The sequence below is a fragment of the Ochotona princeps genome, chromosome X, assembly GCF_030435755.1.
Source record: "Ochotona princeps isolate mOchPri1 chromosome X, mOchPri1.hap1, whole genome shotgun sequence".
NCBI classification, from domain to species: Eukaryota; Metazoa; Chordata; class Mammalia; order Lagomorpha; family Ochotonidae; genus Ochotona; species Ochotona princeps.
This window is the reverse complement of record NC_080865.1, coordinates 11187684-11206773: the sequence shown is the minus strand read 5'-3', so window position 1 is coordinate 11206773 and position 19090 is coordinate 11187684. Positions and strand designations below refer to the sequence as shown.

At 44.3% G+C, this 19090-nt stretch overlaps 1 protein-coding gene across 2 annotated transcripts in view; it reads right to left on the bottom strand.

Annotated features, from left to right (window-relative positions):
* The window catches only part of DIPK2B (divergent protein kinase domain 2B), a 32456-nt gene extending 19178 nt beyond the window's left edge, over positions 1–13278 (bottom strand). Inside the window, exons 1-3 of one of the 2 annotated variants that reach the window (XM_058658890.1) lie at positions 12943–13066; positions 12162–12265; positions 6908–7172 (exon numbers count right to left, since the gene is read on the bottom strand). In XM_058658890.1, coding sequence (XP_058514873.1) covers positions 6908–7172; positions 12162–12166 — 270 coding nt within the window. In that variant the 5' untranslated portion in view covers positions 12167–12265; positions 12943–13066. Of the gene's footprint in view, positions 1–6907; positions 7173–12161; positions 12266–12942 lie in introns of both variants that reach the window. The other variant, XM_058658889.1, reaches the window with a different exon arrangement.
* Between the last annotated feature and the right edge of the window lie 5812 nt (positions 13279–19090).

Below are 19090 nucleotides of genomic sequence, written 5' to 3'. Positions count from 1 at the left end.
GAGACAACTGTACATTAGAGATGAAATATTGAATGATCAAAGGAAGAACTTTATGGTAAGAACAAAGAATGGCTTGATTTCGGAAGGTCTTTGGCTGGCTCACACCTGAGTGTGGGGGAGGCTGAGATCTCCATAAAGCTTTCATGATGGCTCAGGATTTGTTACATTTGGGGTCTCATGCTTTTCTTCCCCTTGATCGTTTCCTCCTTCCTTTTTCTCTCTTAGCTTGTCCGTGTCAATCCCAAGGAAGCCTCTCCACTGACTGCTTTTCACTCCTGAGAGCCAGCAAGAATGAGCTAGGAGTCATTTAGTGGACAGACTGGGTGATCTTCTAGTCCCTTTGCTATAAGTCTATGATACATTGGAGACCTGGGAATAAACAAGTTAGTGTTTGTTATTCTGAACAAGCCATTAGCTGACAAATACAATGATTCTGACCCTAAACAAGTTTGGTGATTCAAAATCTTAGCTGTTTCCACTTAAAGCAATGACGTGACTGGGAAGAGGAAGTTATCTGTTGGACTTGGACTTTAGGTAAGTGTGCTACTGACACAGCTATCAGCCAGCTGTTCCTCAACACAGTACACAGTAAATAAATATATATGCATATATATGTGTATATATGTTATTTTATCTTTTAAAGGGTATGACTTTTTTGAAGGGCCTTTAACTAGGTCCCCTTGGCAAGACTAAAATATTTATGATCAGAAAGTCAGCTGTAAATGTCATTCAGAGCTTCCGTTGTTGTTGTCACTAAAACACTTTATCATGACCTGTCTCGCATCACAAAGAGTCAGGTATGGTCTGAGTCCCAGAGTGCCGCGAGCTGCCCCCACAACGCTACAACCCTAACGTTTAGCACGGATCCTGTAAACAACCCTGAAGCTTTTCGAGTTAAATTTAAGTAAAAGAGAATTTTATTTGCATAGTAGTTACGTCTAAACTTAGATTTTGCTTCAACAATAAAAATATATTTTGTTAATTTGCTTACTTCCATTATTCTATTAAAAATAATTTTAAAAAGAGAAAAAAAAAACAAAACAAAACAGAGACCTAGGAAGTAAAATTGCCACCAGAGACCGTTAAACAAAGCTGCTCGAACGCTCCATACCACCATCTAGTGGGAGAGAAGGCTTGGCACGAAAGGCGATCTGTGTTTAGAACAATGTTCCAAGCACTTCAGGGGCATAGTTGAGGGCCTGCGGGTAAAGAGGGGGCTGCCAGGGGAAGGGGGCAGGATGGAGGAGCTGTGTGTTCAACTGATTAGCCATGTGCTGCTTAGGGCGCTTACATCTCTGTGCTTGGCATGCTAGCTTTGTGGTTTTTGGCCTGAGTGGTGTTCTTGGTTGTCCTTCTGTTTACCGGCTGAGTGGGACACTGTCATCTGAATAATGCCACTTTCAGAGGATACAAGTCAGTTGTATTAGGATTGGTCTCTCTCTCTCTCTTTCTCTCTCTCTCTCACACACACACTGTATTGTTTCACCCTCTTTCTGATTATCTTTTTTTACCCTCCCCCACCCCTCTCTGTTGCAGGTGCTGTCTGGCTCAGGGGACAGTGTCCTCACTAAAAAGCAATTCAATTGCTCCTCCCTGTAACTCACTTTCCATTCTTTGATTTGTATTGTCTGCCTCCTTCTGTGCCTTGCCAGTTCCTTGAACAAAGTCTGTGAGTTTGAGGGATGGGGAGCTCTTTCCACCTCTGCCTGCTCCCACACAGATGTGCACCAGTGAGGGTTCTGGCCCAGATCTCTGCTACAAAGTGGGTCTTGAGGAAATCGCGGAAATCAAGGAAATCCCACTTAAGGCACGGGCCAAGACAATCCCCGGAGCTGGCTGCCTGGATAGCTGAGTTGCATGGAGCTATTTGGTGTGAGTTGAAAGATGAAGCAGGTCTCCTTTGTGCCCATCCTCTACTGGCTCTCTGGATGACTCCTGAAACTCCCATGTGCATAGGAAAAAGATCATGATTTCCAACTGACAAATTAAGACCCAGTGTCTGAAGGGTTATCAGAAATACAGGGCAGAGCCATGCAGCTGCACTGGGGACAAACAGCCACTGTTGAGAAGGATTCAGGGCTGGTTCAAAGAGGTTAGAGGTTGGGCATATACAGCCATCTCCCACTATCCATAAAGGTACCATTGCCCACCATCCATAAGGGTCTGGTTCTAGGACCCCCCACAGAAACCAAGATCCACACATGCTCAGGTCCCTGATATAAAGTGGTGCAGTATTTGCATATAGTTTGTGCATATCCTCCTGGATGCCTTAAATCATGTTTACATCAGTTCCAGGGCTGAATGCCATGTAAATTCTATGTAAATGATTCTTAGCATTGCATTGTTGGGAGAACAAGGAAAAGCAGTCTGGGGCCCGGCAAAGTGGCCTAGCGGCTAAAGTCCTCGCCTTGAAAGCCCCGGGATCCCATATGTGCGCCAGTTCTAATCCTGGCAGCTCCACTTCCCATCCAGCTCCCTGCTTGTGGCCTGGGAAAGCAGTCGAGGACGGCCCAATGCATTGGGACCCTGCACCCGCGTGGGAGACCCGGAAGAGGTTCCAGGTTCCCGGCTTCAGATCGGCACAGCACGGCCATTGTGGCTCACTTGGGGAGTGAATCATTGGACGGAAGATCTTCCTCTCTGTCTCTCCTCCTCTCTGTATATCTGACTTTGCCATAACATAAATAAATCTTAAAAAAAAGCAGTCTGTTCATGTTTAGTGCAGATCTGATTGTTTTTCTCCTAAATATTTGCAGTCCATGGCTGGTTGAGGGACTGGCTGCAGAGCCCATGGACGTGGAAGGCTGACTCTATTAGAAGCTGTGACATAGTCATGGGCAGGAAAGTGACTCTGCATCTAAAGGGTTTCTATGGAATGAGTGATTAGAGCAGCTGTCCACCTCATGGCTCTAAGAGAAATGGAGTCACTGGATAGGGGATGCTGCTGTATGATGGCATATTCTTCCTTTTATGATTGCGGTAAAATTCACCTGCCTAACATTTCACCATTTAAACCATTTAAAAGTATACAACTCCATGATTTTCAGAACATTCACCAGGTGGTGTAGCCATTACCACTAGCTCCAACTTCATGTCATCATTAAAAGGAACCCTAAGTCCATGAAGCAGGCACTTCCGATTCGCCTTGCCTCTCAGCTCCTGGAAACCACAAACCTGCTTCTCATGGGTGTTTGCCTATTTCAAACATTTCATGCAAATGTAGTCACACAGTACGTGTGTTTTGTGTGTGTCTGTTTCACTGAACATGTTTTCAAGCTTGATGCATATTGCAGCATATCTCAGTACTTCATTCTTACTGGCTAAATAATAGTCCATGGTGTGGACAGATCACACTTTGTTTATCCACTCACTGGCTTGGAGACTGGATTGTTTCTACCTTCTGGCTAGTATGACTGATGCTGTTATGAGTTTTCATGTATGACTTTTTATTACAATTTGTATTTTCAATTCTCTTATGCAGTGAGTGAAGTGCTTTTTTTTCTTCATTGCTTTTGATGAAGACAAATCCATTTAAAGCTTTCTGATAGGTGAATGTTGCAATAAGAACAGAACAGAAGCTTAGGTGCTGTCTAGATGAGGCCAGAGTAGGCAAGGATGTGGCCAATCGTCTCGGGCAGGATGTGGAATCCTAAGGGTGCAGATTCAGGGTGGAGGGGGAGGCAGGAAAGGGAGAAGACTGTACCAAAATGCACTAAAAATGACCTCAAATTCTTGAATTTGGTGGCTGGAAGAAGAAAGGGGTTTATTTAGAATTTGTAAGATGCCTGCCTATATGTTCCTGTTTTTACGGGGAAGAGTGAACTGATGGAAATGCAAAGATGGTTTCAGGGAAACCCATGGTAAATTGAAAATGATAATGCTTTGGGCTGCCTCTTAACAGGGTACTCTGAACAGATCCTAGTTGCACAGAAAGAATGAGAGCTTACTCAGCTGCATGTGACACAAGCTAACCAAATTGATCTAGCAAATTTTAGCACCATGAATTAAGGGGAGGGTTCCATTTACGAAAGAATGTTGCTATTGATGTCTGTAGCAGCAGACCTTTTCAAAAGCATCATTATGTCTATGAACCCATTAGGATGAACTGATCAGGCATCCGCTGCTACTTGAGAAACAAGAAAAATCAAGGTGCCCAAGATAGAGTAAGCATCCGGTCACTATTTGTAAAATAATGAAGCCAAATCATATTGGGTTAAGAAGTGTCAGTACTGGCAGGATCTTGGAGAGCATCCAGCTCTTTCCCTCTCACCCCAGTTTTCCAGGAGGAATGCCAGAGTAGAATGGGGGACCCCTGGACTTACATTAAAGGTCCCTTGAACAAGGAGTGAAGGACTCGAGTCCAGTAGTCTCTGTCTTGTCCTAGTGTAGGGGTCATAACAACATTAAGCACCTTGCTTTATGGTGATCTGTGCTCTAGTCTGTCTCCCCCATTGGACCACACGCTCCTGGGGGCGGAGCCTGCATCTGACTCATCCTTGAATACTCAGGATGTAGTCTAGTTAATGAAACTCATGGAATGGGTAAACAGGAACTGCAAGTTCTCTCTTCTTCCTGCTCCTTGTCCTCATTCTGTCACAATTTTCTTGGTGACAGATTCAGGACCCCACGGTTTTCAAGCCAGGGAGAGCTTTTCCTTACACTCCAGCATTTAGATTCAGCCAGCAGGCTGCTTTGGACTTGTCAGGCCCCTTGGGACAATACCCACTGCGCTGTTGTTATGCAAGTGTTATGGAAGGCATGGGAAAGTGAGAGTTTTTCCTTAGCTCCAAGTCTAAAGTAGATTTAGCCACCTAGTATACAATTTCAAGTACATCTCTTCCAGCAGGAAGCGCCTTCATTTGACATGATGCCAGATGTCTTGACTTGGGGAAATTGTACTCTTTGGTGAGGGACTTGACAATGAATGGGACAGGAAGAGATGAAGAGATCTTCAAGTAGTCCCCAGCTAATTCCTTGTCTACATTGCCTTGCTCTTTCTGGGGGTGTTTATTTGTTCTGAGCATGTATGTGAGGCAGAGTAGACGAGGTGTCTTATTGGTCCTTTGCATGCCTTCATATTGCCTATGCTGGCCTGCAAAAGGCCTATGGCAGAGACTCAGATCGCTGTGTGGAAGGTCCGGCTGCAGGGCAGAAAGAGGGGCACTGGAAATTATAGCAGGCTCTTGCGTGGGTTTTGGTATCTGTCTTCCGTCTTCTGCTTCTGCTTTTTGTGCTAAGCAGCCCGCTTCCTTTCTCCTGTACCAACCCCAATACCCTGTTAATCAGCATTTGTCATCACAGTTCTGCCCCGGGGAAGCCATGACTTCCCTTAGTTTATTCTGGCCCCACTCAATGCCAGTAAATTCACAGAATTCAGACTGCCCAAAGGATTTCATCGAAAAGCTGTTTCCCTTAATGTCAGATGATGACCATTTTACCCAACAACCTGATTTAACCCTGATTTCAAAGCAGTTCCCACGTGGCTTAAGAATCCTCTAGAGAAACAGAACCTGTGGATGCAGACATTTGGATCTACAATGTGGGATGGAAGAAGCCCAATTCCTCCTTTGAAGGATCCAGGGTCATCGGAACGACAACCAGGATCCCTGAGCGGTCCGCAGAAACAGAAGAACAGTAAACTTCCATCGGAACTAGGGAGAGGAGCTTTCTCTGGCCCTTGCCTGCTTCCAACTTTGGGTCCCCACCCTCTTTTGTAAGGACCATCAGGATTGTTCCAGAAACCCCTCACAACAAACAAACATGAACAAACAAATTAGAATAGATAGACAGAGAACAACTAGGAAAGTTTAGAAACAGACAGGAAGCGGCCAGCTGGGATGCACTTATAACTCACTGGGTGGTACACAAAGATCAGTTACTCCTCTCTGGGGTGTTGAGGATTTCTCTGCACACCCCTCCCAAAACCGTTCACCTAAACTGTTGACATTTGTCCTGTTAAAGTTATAGAGTTAGACTACCCGAAAAACAACCAGGTTCAGCAAAATCATGCTTCAATGCTATAAAATGCTAAATACTAACATTGAAATAGACAAGAGACAGCTGAATAGCAATATATAGCCATTCTAAGGTATATAGAACATGGTTAAATATAAACCAAAATTGAAATGTCCATGAGGAAGTCACAGGTTGTGGCCGAGAACATGCGTTTCTCTAGTAACATTGGTTAATCAATACCATGTCAATTAATGCCATAATGTTGTAAATGGTTGTAAATATTATGTTGGGTTTTTTACTTGATTGGGATGATACTCTGTTGGTTCTACCTTCAGACCAGAGATGGTCTCACCAAGAAAACTTACCAAGACAATAACATGCTGGACTTTATGATTGGTCAAAACCTCCAATGAAAGAATGTCAACTGAATTTGAACTATGGAAATGCAACAAGGTGGAGTAATCCACCGTGGGGGTGGGGGGAGGGTTTGGGGAGGGGTGGGGGGAATTCCAGTGCATAAAAACAAATGTGTCACATTATGCAATGAAATTAATAATAATAAAAAAATTGCACAAAAAAAAAAAAAAAAAGAAAGACAAAGACTTAGGGTCCTCTCCTAGCCTGGGGGTTGGTGAAGGTTGCTGCCAGGAGAAAGTTGTGAGTTAGGCCTGTCTTCCGGTGGAGGGTGGAGCGGGGGAGGGACTGGCTGGTGAAAATCATCCTGCCAGATCTGGTTCTCAACTAGTCACCGAGAGGAGAGAGAGAAAGGAGGACATGACAATGGGACAGATCCTTAGGATCATTCTTTGTTTGGTCCCAGTCTCGTCACAGTGCCTCTGTCTTAGGATAGTGTTCCATCATAGAGTTATAGATCGTGCTGAGATGTGAGGTGGAAAAGTATTTCCTCTTCCCAGTACTCCACCCCCACGCCCTCCCCAGGCCACACACTCACCTGCACCAGGTCTGGTGTGAGGCGCTTGGCCTGCAACCATTTCTGGAACCTCCCGGTTTTCCGCAGGATGCGCTCAATGCTGCAGGTTTTGGACGCTGAGGCAGAAGCACAAATTCTGCTGTCCGAAATCTCGTGTTGGTATGTGCTGAGCAGCCGGAAGATCTCCACAGCGCGCCAGCTTTTGGAGTCATCTGAGTAGTTGGCTGGGTAAGAAGGTGAGTGGTCGGGAGGCAGCCCGAGGGGGGAAGCCAGCGAGTCGTTGAACCTGGTGGAAGAACAGCTCTTGTAGGATGGGCCTGGGGGCTGGAGGCCCAGGGTCAGGGAAGAGGGGCTGTTGGGGGCGAAATAGCTTGGTGAACCATTTCTCCTCTTTGAATTGGGGGCACTCTAAAATTTAAGGAGGTATCCTCATGTATGTGATGACAAGAAAGGGGAAGACAGTATGGGTCCAACAGAGTTCATTATCTTTAGACATGGAAAGAGTAGCTGGGATTTCTAAATCACAGTCCATGTAAAGACAACAGTTTCTGCTTTTCCCAATATCCCACCCATACTTCTCAGGTATGTAAACTGAGGCTTAGGTATCTCACCCAAGGTCAGACCACTCATTGCCAAGCAGATGTACAAATGTTGCATTTTGTCAGCAAATCCCCTTATCTGTCCCCCTTTACTCTGCCGCTTCCCAAAGCCACCTACCCTCTGACAAATGGCTAGTCCTTGGAACCCAGACCCAGCCTGGGTTCTTGAAGAGAGAGACTGTTGGGTTTGTGCTGGGGAGACCACTGTCACTCCATACTGAACAACAGGGAACCTCATCAAATTGGCTTGTTTGTTCAAAGACTTCAGTCATCAGTCAAGCAAATCTCAGGTAAATGCAGCTGCTAAATGGTGACCCAATTCAAAGCTGTGTGGGCTCCAGGGGGTCTGTAATTCCACATAATGGCCTGTTGGGTCCTTAATCCCCCTCAGGGAGGGAGGCAGTGGCCTATTATCATCTACTGATTTCCTAGACTCCACACTGACCCTTTTCTCCACAGTTGTTCCTCCAGCTGTGTGCTGACATTTCCATTAGGGAAGAATGTTAGATTTCCTTTTGATTTTGTATGAAAAGTTACCCAGGAAAAGTTTACCTTCACTATTATTGATAATTGAGTGTCATGCTGCCAATGAAAATCAGGTGATAGAAGATATGTTATGTATTTCATTTAAATGAGAATGTTTAAATGCTTCTTATGAGGCATTATGGGGCGACCCCATGATAACGAATTTTCTAAGGATTAACATTTTGATTAGCCTCCAGCCCTGGAGTATTTTGGCTTCTCACTTTCATGACAAAATTTTATTCCAAGAGACAAGCTTTTCCTACTGTTTGGATGGCAAAGAAAGCCACACAAAGATGTTCAAGGACAAAGAGGTCAAGGGAATGAGGACTGTTCTCGAACTTGAGGCTTCCCAGCTCTTGTTCATGGATGTCCAACAGCCCAAAGGGCCTGGAATTCAGGACTTATTGTCAACTGGTTCTTATAGGTAACACATGTATATGAAATGCATGTGTCAGTCACTTTCTAAGCATTTTATGTGTGTTCATTTAATTCTTTCAAACAAGTCTATGCAGCTGATACTGTTATGAACTATGTGAGGACAGATGAGGAAATCGAGACACAGCAGTTGCATTGTTTGGCCAAAATCGCACTACAGGATTTGGAGGAAGTGGCATTCAAGGCGCCACAGTTTACAGTCTTCACCTTTTGCCACTGCTGTGTTCCTCTATCATCCATATGATGAATCAGCTCATGGCAACAGATGGATGACATTATTAGGAGTTAAGGTTGGCAGGGTCCTTAAGGATTTTTTTTTATCTGTAGCTCCTGCTCCATCTTGCTTGGGATGAGGAAATTGAAGGTAGAATGTGAATGTGACTTTTCTGAGAAATTACAGCCTTGAATGGTAGAGGACAACATATCTTAGGCCTCCCACTCTCCTGGTTGGTGGGATGGCATGGGAGAGACTTCCTGTCCCATGCCAGAAGCTCATTGTCTTCTATCTCTCTCTCTCTCTCTCTCTCTCTCTAGCTGGATCAGAAGTGGTGGAGCTCAGACTCAAAACAGCACTATGATGTAGGATACTGGCATTGCAAGCAGTGGATTAACCCATTATGCCACAATGCTGGCTATTATTCCTCCTTGTTACCTACCTAGTAATCCTTACCAGATTCTTTAAAACCCATACAGGTGCCTCCTCTTCTCATCATTCCCTCATCCCCCAGCTGAGGTATGTTCCTCCCCACATGATCCTGTGACCTCATAAGCAAGATATTTTGCATGTCCCATACACTCTAGTTCAACCACTGATTTACTTCTTTGCCTTCTTAATAAGCCCTTTCAAGAGTACTTGGACCTCTTCCAACTTTGTAACTCCAGTGTCAGGTAGAGGGCTAGATATGAGTTTATACTCAATGCTTTATAGTTGGATAGAGGGAGGGAGGGTAGGGTGTTAACTGAGTAGTAGAGAGAGACATGTAGTCCTGAATGGCACAGAATGCATACAGTTACATTTGGATGGAAAAATGAATGAAAGCATGATGCGTGGATGAATGTGTGTGAACCAGGGTTTGTACAGAATACTGTGTAGATGGATGTATTTGCCATAAACTCCTGAGCCATGCTGCTCCCAAGCCTTCCATTAGTGTGAGAGCATGAGTTAAAGCCATAATTTCTATCATCTTTTGAGGTAAGACAGACAGGAAGCACGGGAAAGGGGAAGGCAAAAGCAAGCTTAATGATTCACTTGTTTTGAACTGCCCATTGGGAAGTGTCTGAGCATTGTTTAAGATCCTGGGAATAAAGTAAGGAATGTGAGCTAAATCATCAGCCTTTGTAAGAGCCCAGGGACCTCTAGGGATGATACAGATCAGAGAGACTTCTCCTGAGTCCCCTTTCACACACCTGAGTCCTTACACACACCTAATACCGATCAGCCAGATCCTGGCAGACCTTGCCAGTTTGGTATGACCACTCTGGATTTCACATGTAGCTACATTTTGAGTAGAAAGGGTATGTCAATCAAGCTTACTAATTTCCCTAGCTTCCCTTCCATTTTTCCTTCAGGAAAAAAATCAACATGGAATGGATGAGAAGTTGATACAACAAACGTTGCAATTTTCAAAGGCCAGTGGTGAGGTTCAGAAAGTATGCGATTCCTCTTTAGCATTCCCAGCAAGGACAAGATAAGACAAAAACGGAGAAGTGATGTTCATCTACCAATTGTACGTCTTCAGTGTACCCAGCCAGCCTGGGAAGTGCATATGTTGTCTGCTGCTGAATGGATTCAAGCATGGCCTAATCCCTAGTGCAGGTCTGGGGTGGGATGTTCATCCTCGCCTGGTTAGACCAATTTGGCCAATAGCTGAGAGTTGTCTGTGGACTTTCTCCCACAATGATAATCTTTAAGAGTGGAGAAATGTATGGAGATCAACAAGAAAAGGGGAACACAAAAACATCACTAGAAAGAAAGGGAAAGGATGTAAACTTGAAGGCAATTCAGCAAAGAAAAAGCACAAATGGCTAATAATCTAAAAAAAAAAGGTTCAACTGAGTAAAAATACAAGTGAAAATAATAATAGTAAATATTTGTGAATGTATAAAAAGTGAAGTTGCCATTTGAGATTTAGTGTTTATATATATAGATACACATACACACACATGAAAATTTTTGGACTCAGAAATTCCACTTCTAGGGATTCATTTCATACAAAGAATTAATTACCAGTGAGTGCAACATCTAGCCACACAAATGTGCAAGAAAGCTCCAGCTGTCTTATAATGATGGATTAGTTAAATAAAATCTGGTTGATTGATGCAATTGAACACCATGAAGCCATTAAGGAGCAAAATGCAAAGACTATTTAATCATGTAGGCAGGTGTTGCCAATATATCATTAAACAAAAGTTCTCAAAAGAGTACACATAAGAGTACACGTTTGATAGAAAAATTTTTGGAAAAGAGATGGCAAGGATATGCAAAACCATTTTTACTAGAGGGTGATGGTGATCTCTTGGTGGGGAAATTGTAGGTGATTTTAATTTTCTCCTTCCTGAATCAGTATTTCCTGAAAAAGTGTAAAGTAAGCACTAGTACTTCTGTATTATGAAAAGAGCTGATTTCTCTCATAGAGACAAGGACTGTTGAGGACTATCAATTCCACGACCTCCGACCCTTTCACAGCCCCTCTTCTGTCTCTTCGTGCTGAGGCTGAGCCTTGTGGCTTGGAATGCTGTGAACTTGAACCTGCCCTGTCTGCTGTTTTCCTGCTTGTGTCTGCCTACCTTCCTTTATCTTTTTCAGACATGCATGGCAAATGAATTTTGAGGGAGGTGAAGCAAAATCCTGAACGCTAATGGAACACAAACCTGTTTGGCGAAATGTTTCGTGAAATTTTGTAGTACCTGCCTGATGAGAAAACGCTGTTGCAAGTGGGTGCTCCAGGAGGAGTTGAACCTAACTCTCTTCCTCAGCTGAAGCGTAGATCTCTCCTTCTCTCTTAACAGCCCTTGCAATATATCCCTAGTCTCACTGCTTCCTTTCTCTGGGGAATCAACACCACTTCTCCTGTGTCTTAAGGTGCTCCTCATCTCTTTTCCTGGTTGGGAATCCTTGAACTGATGTTCAATATCTCCATCTTCATTTCTGCTCACACTGAGTCTGTCAATAAAATGACTATAACTGCACTGACTAGCATCCTTCCTACCCTGCTTTGTTCCGGATAACGGGTTTCACAGCCCCCACCAGGAACCCGTCTGTGCTGCCTGCTGGTTTCCATGAGCCCTTCTTCAAACACATGGTCTCACCTTCCCCTCCCCAGCTTAACTACCCCACCGTGACCTGAGCTATCAGTTGCAGCTCTTCTGATTTTTATGCCTCCGTAAACATCTTAGTAGGAGAAGTCCACATGATCTCCCTCAAATTTCTGTGTTCTCACAAAGGAAGCTGAGCAATTTTGATTGGTGGCTTTGATTTGCTAGTTTGGCTCGTTCATTCGGTGGAATAATCAAGTACATCTTTGGTTAATGCATAATGGAATTATGAATCAGTGATTAGTGCCTTTTGTTTTATCAACACCAGTAAGCATGAAGTGAGTTCTGGGGGTCAGAGAGGAAAAGGGGTACACAAACAAGAGTCTGAAACAAGTACTGAAGATGTTATGTCCCCCTATACTAAGGTCATCATTTGTTGGTATGGAATTCAAGGATCCCACCTCATACATCCTTCCACCCTCTGCCATCTTTCCACTTATCCTTCATTCTCCAGCTGGGGCACAGCTCTCATCCGTTGTTTACAACACAGATCTCTCTTGATGTCCTGGAGGACAATGGCCACAGTTAGAGCAGTTGTCATAACAGCATCTACTAGGCCAAGAGCTTTAATAAGAGCTCACTGTATGCTTGAATTTCAGAGTGTGGCTCCTGTCTGGTGAGAGTACATTATGCATTGTAGTGTACTAAACTCTGGTTTCCTCTGATCAAAGCCACATCTCCCAGCAGAGAACTGGCTCAGAAACTTAGGAGCAAGATGTCCTGGTTTGAACCCCAGATCTGCCACTCATTAGTGAGCAACTCAGTTAATCTGGCTTCCCCATCTCAATCATGGTTGCAAACCACTAACTCCTGGGACTGTTTCAAACGTTGGTCAATTGTAGGCTTTCTATAAATTTTCTTTCATCCTATGACAAATGAACTTGATACATTCAACGGTCCCAGGCTACCCCATTCACAGAACAGAAGAAAACCTGAAGCTTTCAATGCAAAAAGGAACTTTCAGATTTAGCAGTCAGGGCCAAAGCTGGAGTTTGACTTTGCAACGTGCCCTTCTATTAACCCACCCAAATGCCAAGCCATTTATTGCTATAAGCAAAATAGCTTTGTGGCAACTCCCATTCCTGTAAATCATTCCCTGATTCATCCTCAACCAACTCCTGAACAGCTTCACAGGAGGGAATAGAATGTGGCCCCTCAGAATGATTGGATCAAGATTCTGACCTTATTTCTTCTTTAAAGAACTTCTTGCAAATAGATGTCCCGATGCAGGCATTGCATTTATCAAGACCGAGGAAAGCCCTTCCGAAATTGTAGCTGCTTCTGACTTGGGGCACCAGAGAAGGCGGGGGAGAAGCTGGCGAGGACAAGGTGCACCTCAGGGCCAAAGCGCATAGCAGCAGGGCCGGCAGGCTCAGGTGGAGGGCAGCAGCCTCAGGCCCCCGCCCGGGTTCCATGCCGGGCTCTCCACAGCTGCGGTTGCAGCAGCTTGCCTCCCTGGCCGCCCCACTCAGGGCTTGGCCCACAGAGGAAGCTGTCACAGGGGGCTGGCTTCAGGGCACTGACCCCTCTCAGGTTTCTGGTGGAGGATGCTGGAGAGCTCAGGGCTAATGAGGCTGCGGAGGAGGTGAGGAAACCCGTGGAGGATGCTGATAACGCTGTTTTCAGCGTCCACTCTTCCTCTGCCTGGGGCGGCTGCCTCAGCCTGGGAGCAGATTTCGGGAAGGACAATGGTCAGGGCTTCCCTGTGTGGTCCTTCTGACAAACACAGGATATCCCTACTGGCAGGAAGGGTTTGTGCAGGATGTGTGTCCGACCTGGCCTCCACCTGGGACTTTCAAAGGATTCTGAAAGTCTCCACCCGCCCCCCACCCCGCCCCCCGCCACTGTTTTGATTCTGGTCATATCTGTCCCTGTGAGTCAGAACACACATGCACACACCCGAGTTGTGTTTTTCTTCCTCCTGAATACTTTATTCTACTTCTTAACTAGCAGTGACCTGCCTCCTTGTCTTTTTTTTTTTTTTCCAAACAAGATTTTGCTGTGAAATAGCCAGAGGTGAGTTTACTGGCATTAAGGGACATGTTGAACACTGACTGAAAAGGCACTTTTTTGTCTAGGGAACGCAAAATCTCACTTTCTGTGTGCCTTCCCTTGGTGATTTGAGAGTCACTGGGGAAAGCCTGATGTTTCCCATGCTGTGATGAGGAGAGTATTTAAAACAATCGGCTGCTTATATCCAGCTGTGTCTGGGCCCGTCTCCCACAGGCCCCGCTGCCCTCTACCACCCAGGCTTGTCTCCCAGTGGCTGGGCTAGCATGGAAAGCCTTCACTGCTTTCGGGTTGCCCGTGGCGATGAAGGCTGCAGCCTGGAGTGGATAGGAGTGCTGACTTGGGAATGGAGAGAACCTACAAAGACCAAATTAGGGAAGCTGGGTGGCCAGGCTTCGTGCCAGGGGCTGGGCACAGTGGAAGAATGTAAGAGAGTGCACAGGAAGGTGGAAACTGGTGGCAAAAGGGGGAAAGGAGGTGAGAGGTGTTGGCATAGCCTCAGAGTTTGGCGAATTTGGCTACACATGGGTGGAAAGAGTGGGGTCAACATGCATCAGTTTTCTGATGACTGAACATATTTCCTAGCTAGTCATGCTTTCCTTTACCAAATATGGGGCAATTTTGTTGTTGTTGTTGATCTTTATGTGTTCTATATCCCAGCCCTTTGTCGGCTATGTGGCTTGTCAATATTTTCTTTTCTTCTTTTCAAAGAAAGACTTTTGTTTATTTGAAAGGCAGACCTGGAGAAAGAGAGACTCCATCTACTGGTTCACTCCCAAAAGTCCATAATAGCTAGGAATGAGCCAAGTTGAAGCTTGGATCCAGAAACTCTTCTCTTGGTCTCCCACAAGGGCGGCAGGAGCCCTTACACTTGGGCATGTTCTGTTACTTTCCCAGGTGTATCAGCAGGAAGCTAGACTGGAAGCAGAGCATCCAGGGCTTGAAATGGCTTCAGCTACTGCGCCACAATACCAGTAGTGTCTTATCTGCTTGGCAGACTCTTGTGCAGAGTAAAATTTTGGTATTTGATGAAGCCCACTGGATCCATTTTTGCTGTTATCGATCATGATTTTGGTTGTCAAGTGTGATAAGAGGAAAACCTAGATGCTGGAATGCTAGTGTTTATTTGAAAATGCCACAGCTCCTAAGTCTGGGCAGGACAAGACTGCAAAGGGCTAGTGTACCACAGGGAAGATCAAGGGGGTAAACTTTCATCAAGTGTTTGCAGAAATAAGACAAAAAGAACAATTTTGATTGGTTATATTGGTGGGAAAGGCCCTGGTTAGAGGTTTGTCAGTACTTTCTGATGGTTAACAGTGTCTAGTTTTAATTCACTGGTTAATTTGGACTTTGGTTTGTCCATGTAGGGTTGCAAAGTGCCAAAGTCATTCTAGTCTAATGACCTCTGAATTGGATTTTTCTTTTAAATAAATGGAAGAACTCTGCCTAGGCGCAGGTGTTGTGGCTTAGCAGGTAAAGCTTTGGCCTGCGATGCCCATCAGCATGCCGTATGGTTGTAAATCTATTGATAATACGCATGGAAAATATTTAACTGAGTTTAACGTTTTCTAAACTGCCATTAAACATTTCTCCCCCCACCGTCATTTACAAGTACTGTTTACTATTGTGTAGTTTAAAACAGTTTATTTTAGAAATACCTGATTCTTTAACATTTTGTTCACAACTGGGTAAGATTTTGACAGCATAAAGTCTTAAAAATGCTGGAAAAGCAACATTTTCTCTCACTTCCAATATGCTGGGCCAAGCAGAAGTGACTCCTACAGGAGCTGAGCACATCAGATGGCAAGGAAACTTGTCACAAGCCAGAACACCTGGTAACCTTGGACCACCAAGCAGCAGACTGAATCCTTGCATTCTCTCTCCTTCTGCCTCCTTCTAGCCACAAACAACAGAAAAAAGAAAGCATCCCTAGTGTCAATGCTACCTTTGCTGAGGTCAAGCAGACATTCCCATCCAGAAGTGTTTCAAATGCGTGGATCAACACCCACCATGATGACAAGTCACAAGCATGCGCGAACTGAGGAACTGCTGCCTTCCCCCACCCCCACACCTGACATGTATGAAAGTCCAGTGTTGTACTCTGGGCGGCCCATTTCCCTCACGTGAGCCACCTGCCATGTGGAAGTGGTCCAGTCTGTCTCCCATCAAGGAGCAGTCTATCAGACTTCCTCTCTCTCTTTCTCTTTCCTGATTAATAGAACCTTTTACTTAAACGAAATAACTCTTTGTTTTTTTCTCAATTGCCTTGATATCATTTTCATCCTCTACCAGGAGGCTGCTGAACTCTTCTATTCCAATAAATCCTCTGAGGGTTTCCTGGTGTCTGGTGTGGATTTGTGGCTCTAAAAGGTAACTCAGAATGCCATCCATGTCAGAAGCATTATTCGTGTAAAGAAACGCTTTTTAAGGATAAGAGTTCAAGAAACACGGTATCAAGTACACATGTAAGAGTCATACATTGATTTATATCCACCATTTTAATATAGACTACTGGCCGTTTTTGAATCATGACCAAATTTTGGATTGTTTTTCAGAGTCTCACAATTTTCCTCAATTACTTTTTGCCTCAGGTGTTCCAAGGGACTTATTACTTTTCATAATGTAATGATTTTTTAAAGGTTTTTGGCACCTTTAATTTTATGGCACAACAAGTATGGCAGGTAAGATCATCAGTCTGTGAGTTTAGATATGTAAAACATGTGAGTTTATATTTTGTAACTTAAGCTCCATTATAAGTCTTCCATTCTGGATTGGTGTGAAATATTAATATTACTCATGTGGGTTTTTTTTTAACATTTATTTATTTGGAAGAGTGACAGAGAGAGAGAGAGAGATAGAGAACCAGACAGAGAAGCATTCATTTTCTGCTTCAATCCCCAAATGACCATGACAAGTTTGGACTGGGCCAGGTCAAAGCCAGGAACCAGGGACTCTGTCTGTGTCTCCAACGTGGGTACAGGGGCCCAAGAACCCGGGCCCTTTTCCACTGCTTTCTCAGGTGCATTTAACAGGGAGCTGGATTGGAAGCAGAACAGCAAGGACTAGCATGGTTTTTTCTTGAGGTACCTCCTTCTCTTCTGTGTTTTTATGGAGATACTGTGGGCGTTACCCAACTGGGTGGAGCTGGCCCTAAGTGCTCAGGAAAGAGACCTAGTGGGCTCTTTCTATATGTCATGTCCAACCATACTTGCCCCCAGTCCTTTAAAGCTTGACCTGGACACGTGCCTTGCTTCACTTTAGATGAACCCAAGTGCCATTACCTTTTTGGGGTGTCATGCCACTTCCTTACCACTGTTCTTGTATTGCTGCCCCTCAGTACCCATGCCCTAGGATCGGCACTAGGATGGCCACATATACCAAAGTCAACAGGTGCCTTGGATAAATCATGTAGTATGTGCATAGAACCCGCAATATCCTCCTATATGATTTAAATCATCCCTAGATTACTTACATTTAATACAATGTGTGTGCTATGTAAAGTTACATTTTATTCTTTAGTGACTAATGGCAAACATATAAAGCTGTACATATTCAATACAGACGCAGTTGAAAAAATATTTTAGGTCCATGGTTGGTTGAATCCAGGGATGTGGAACACATGGATACAGAGAGCTGAGTGTACTATATTCTTCATGTCATCCCTATTTAAAAGCTCTGTGTTTTCATGGACTCTCACTCCTCCCATATTTCCTTTGTTTTGTTGGTTTCCAAGTCAGGCAGATTTGGCTTCTTTTGACATCCCACACTCATCCCTTCACTTTCATTCTCATTGCATGGTCCTGGCCCTGGGTACCATTCCTTCAAATCAACCCCCGGGTTGTGGTCTTCCAAATGTTCTTCCCGTGTTAATCCATCCCACCCACCCTTCACATTGACCTTCCCTGCCACTTCACACCTCTGGCCTGCTAGCCAAGGTCTTTACAGTGGGGCCTTTCATCTGTGTCCCCTGCACCCCGCCTCCACCACTTACTTGCCAACATGTTCTGCTTCAGGGAACCTAAGAGTTGTCCTTGCTAGACCTGTTTCTGACTCTTGGCTGCTTTGCACATTTTCTTGTTGTTGAGTCACACATTTTAAAATTCTTCTCATATTTTTGAAATGAAGAAGTACTTTATAATTAAGTTAATTAAAGAAATTGTCAGCTTCAGGACTGAAGATGGTAAAAGGGGCCTTGTTGGCTGTGTTGATGAAAATTTTGTGCTATGTGGGAGGGAATCAGTGCATCTGATTGCCGTTGCAATTGTATATTAACTGTGGGTCCTTAAGTTTTACTTAACACAAGGTGGTATAGATTAGAAACTTCTCTGGAGGCTTGAGACAAAACAAACAATGAAAAAAAATCCCACTCCTCTGGTCGTGCATACATCATGAACAACTGCCGTCAGTGTCTGAACAATCTGTCCCAGGGCCGAGGATCAATTAATTATGAAAAAATAAACAAAACTCAATTCCAACTGAATGTGACATGCAGGCCAAATCTGCATGTTTTGTAGCACAAACCACTGACACGAGACACGGCCTTGTACTTTTGTTACACTGTAACTATACTGCACTGTAACTGTTACTCTAACTCCCACTAGCATCACCACCACCAATTCAACAACAGAATTGGCATATAGCTCACATTGGGATGATTTCTATAGTTTCATAGAGCACTGTCACATTAATTTTTTTAATAAAAATTAATTTTTAAAAATTTTTAATGTTGTCTACATAGTTGAGAAGGATGTTATGCCCACGTGGGCCGCTGATTCTGATGGGGAGGATTGAGGTACCGAAGGAGGGTGGAACAAATGTTTCCAATGTTTTTCTTTTTCTCTTGTATCTGTCGGGGAGAGAGAAGGCAAGGGAGGCAACTTCTTGCTGCCAAACTACATCAGCACCCTGGAATGGGGGACGGTCATTTGATGTCATCTTAGAGATTCCTATGTGAGGAAGAATGTTCATAGAATATTACTTCAGTGGTTTTTATAGTTCTGAGATATTGTCAGCTTCATTACTCCAGGGTTGAGAAAATCTTTCCAAGGTCTGCTAGCTGACCAAGTCCACTTTAATGCATCCACAGACCCAGGAACATGTTGCAAAGCTTGGTCAATAGAGTTGTCCAACCTGTTCTGCTTTCCATTCTCTCACAAAACACTAGACACTCTCTGCTGGCCTAGATAACCTAGCTGTCATGATCTTTGTGTACATCAGGGCATGCTGTCCACTGTACAGACATCAGCAACTGAGGAGGCCCAGTCCCAATATATGCACTCCAAGGTCAGACCACACAGATTGTGATTTTCCCGGTGGCCTG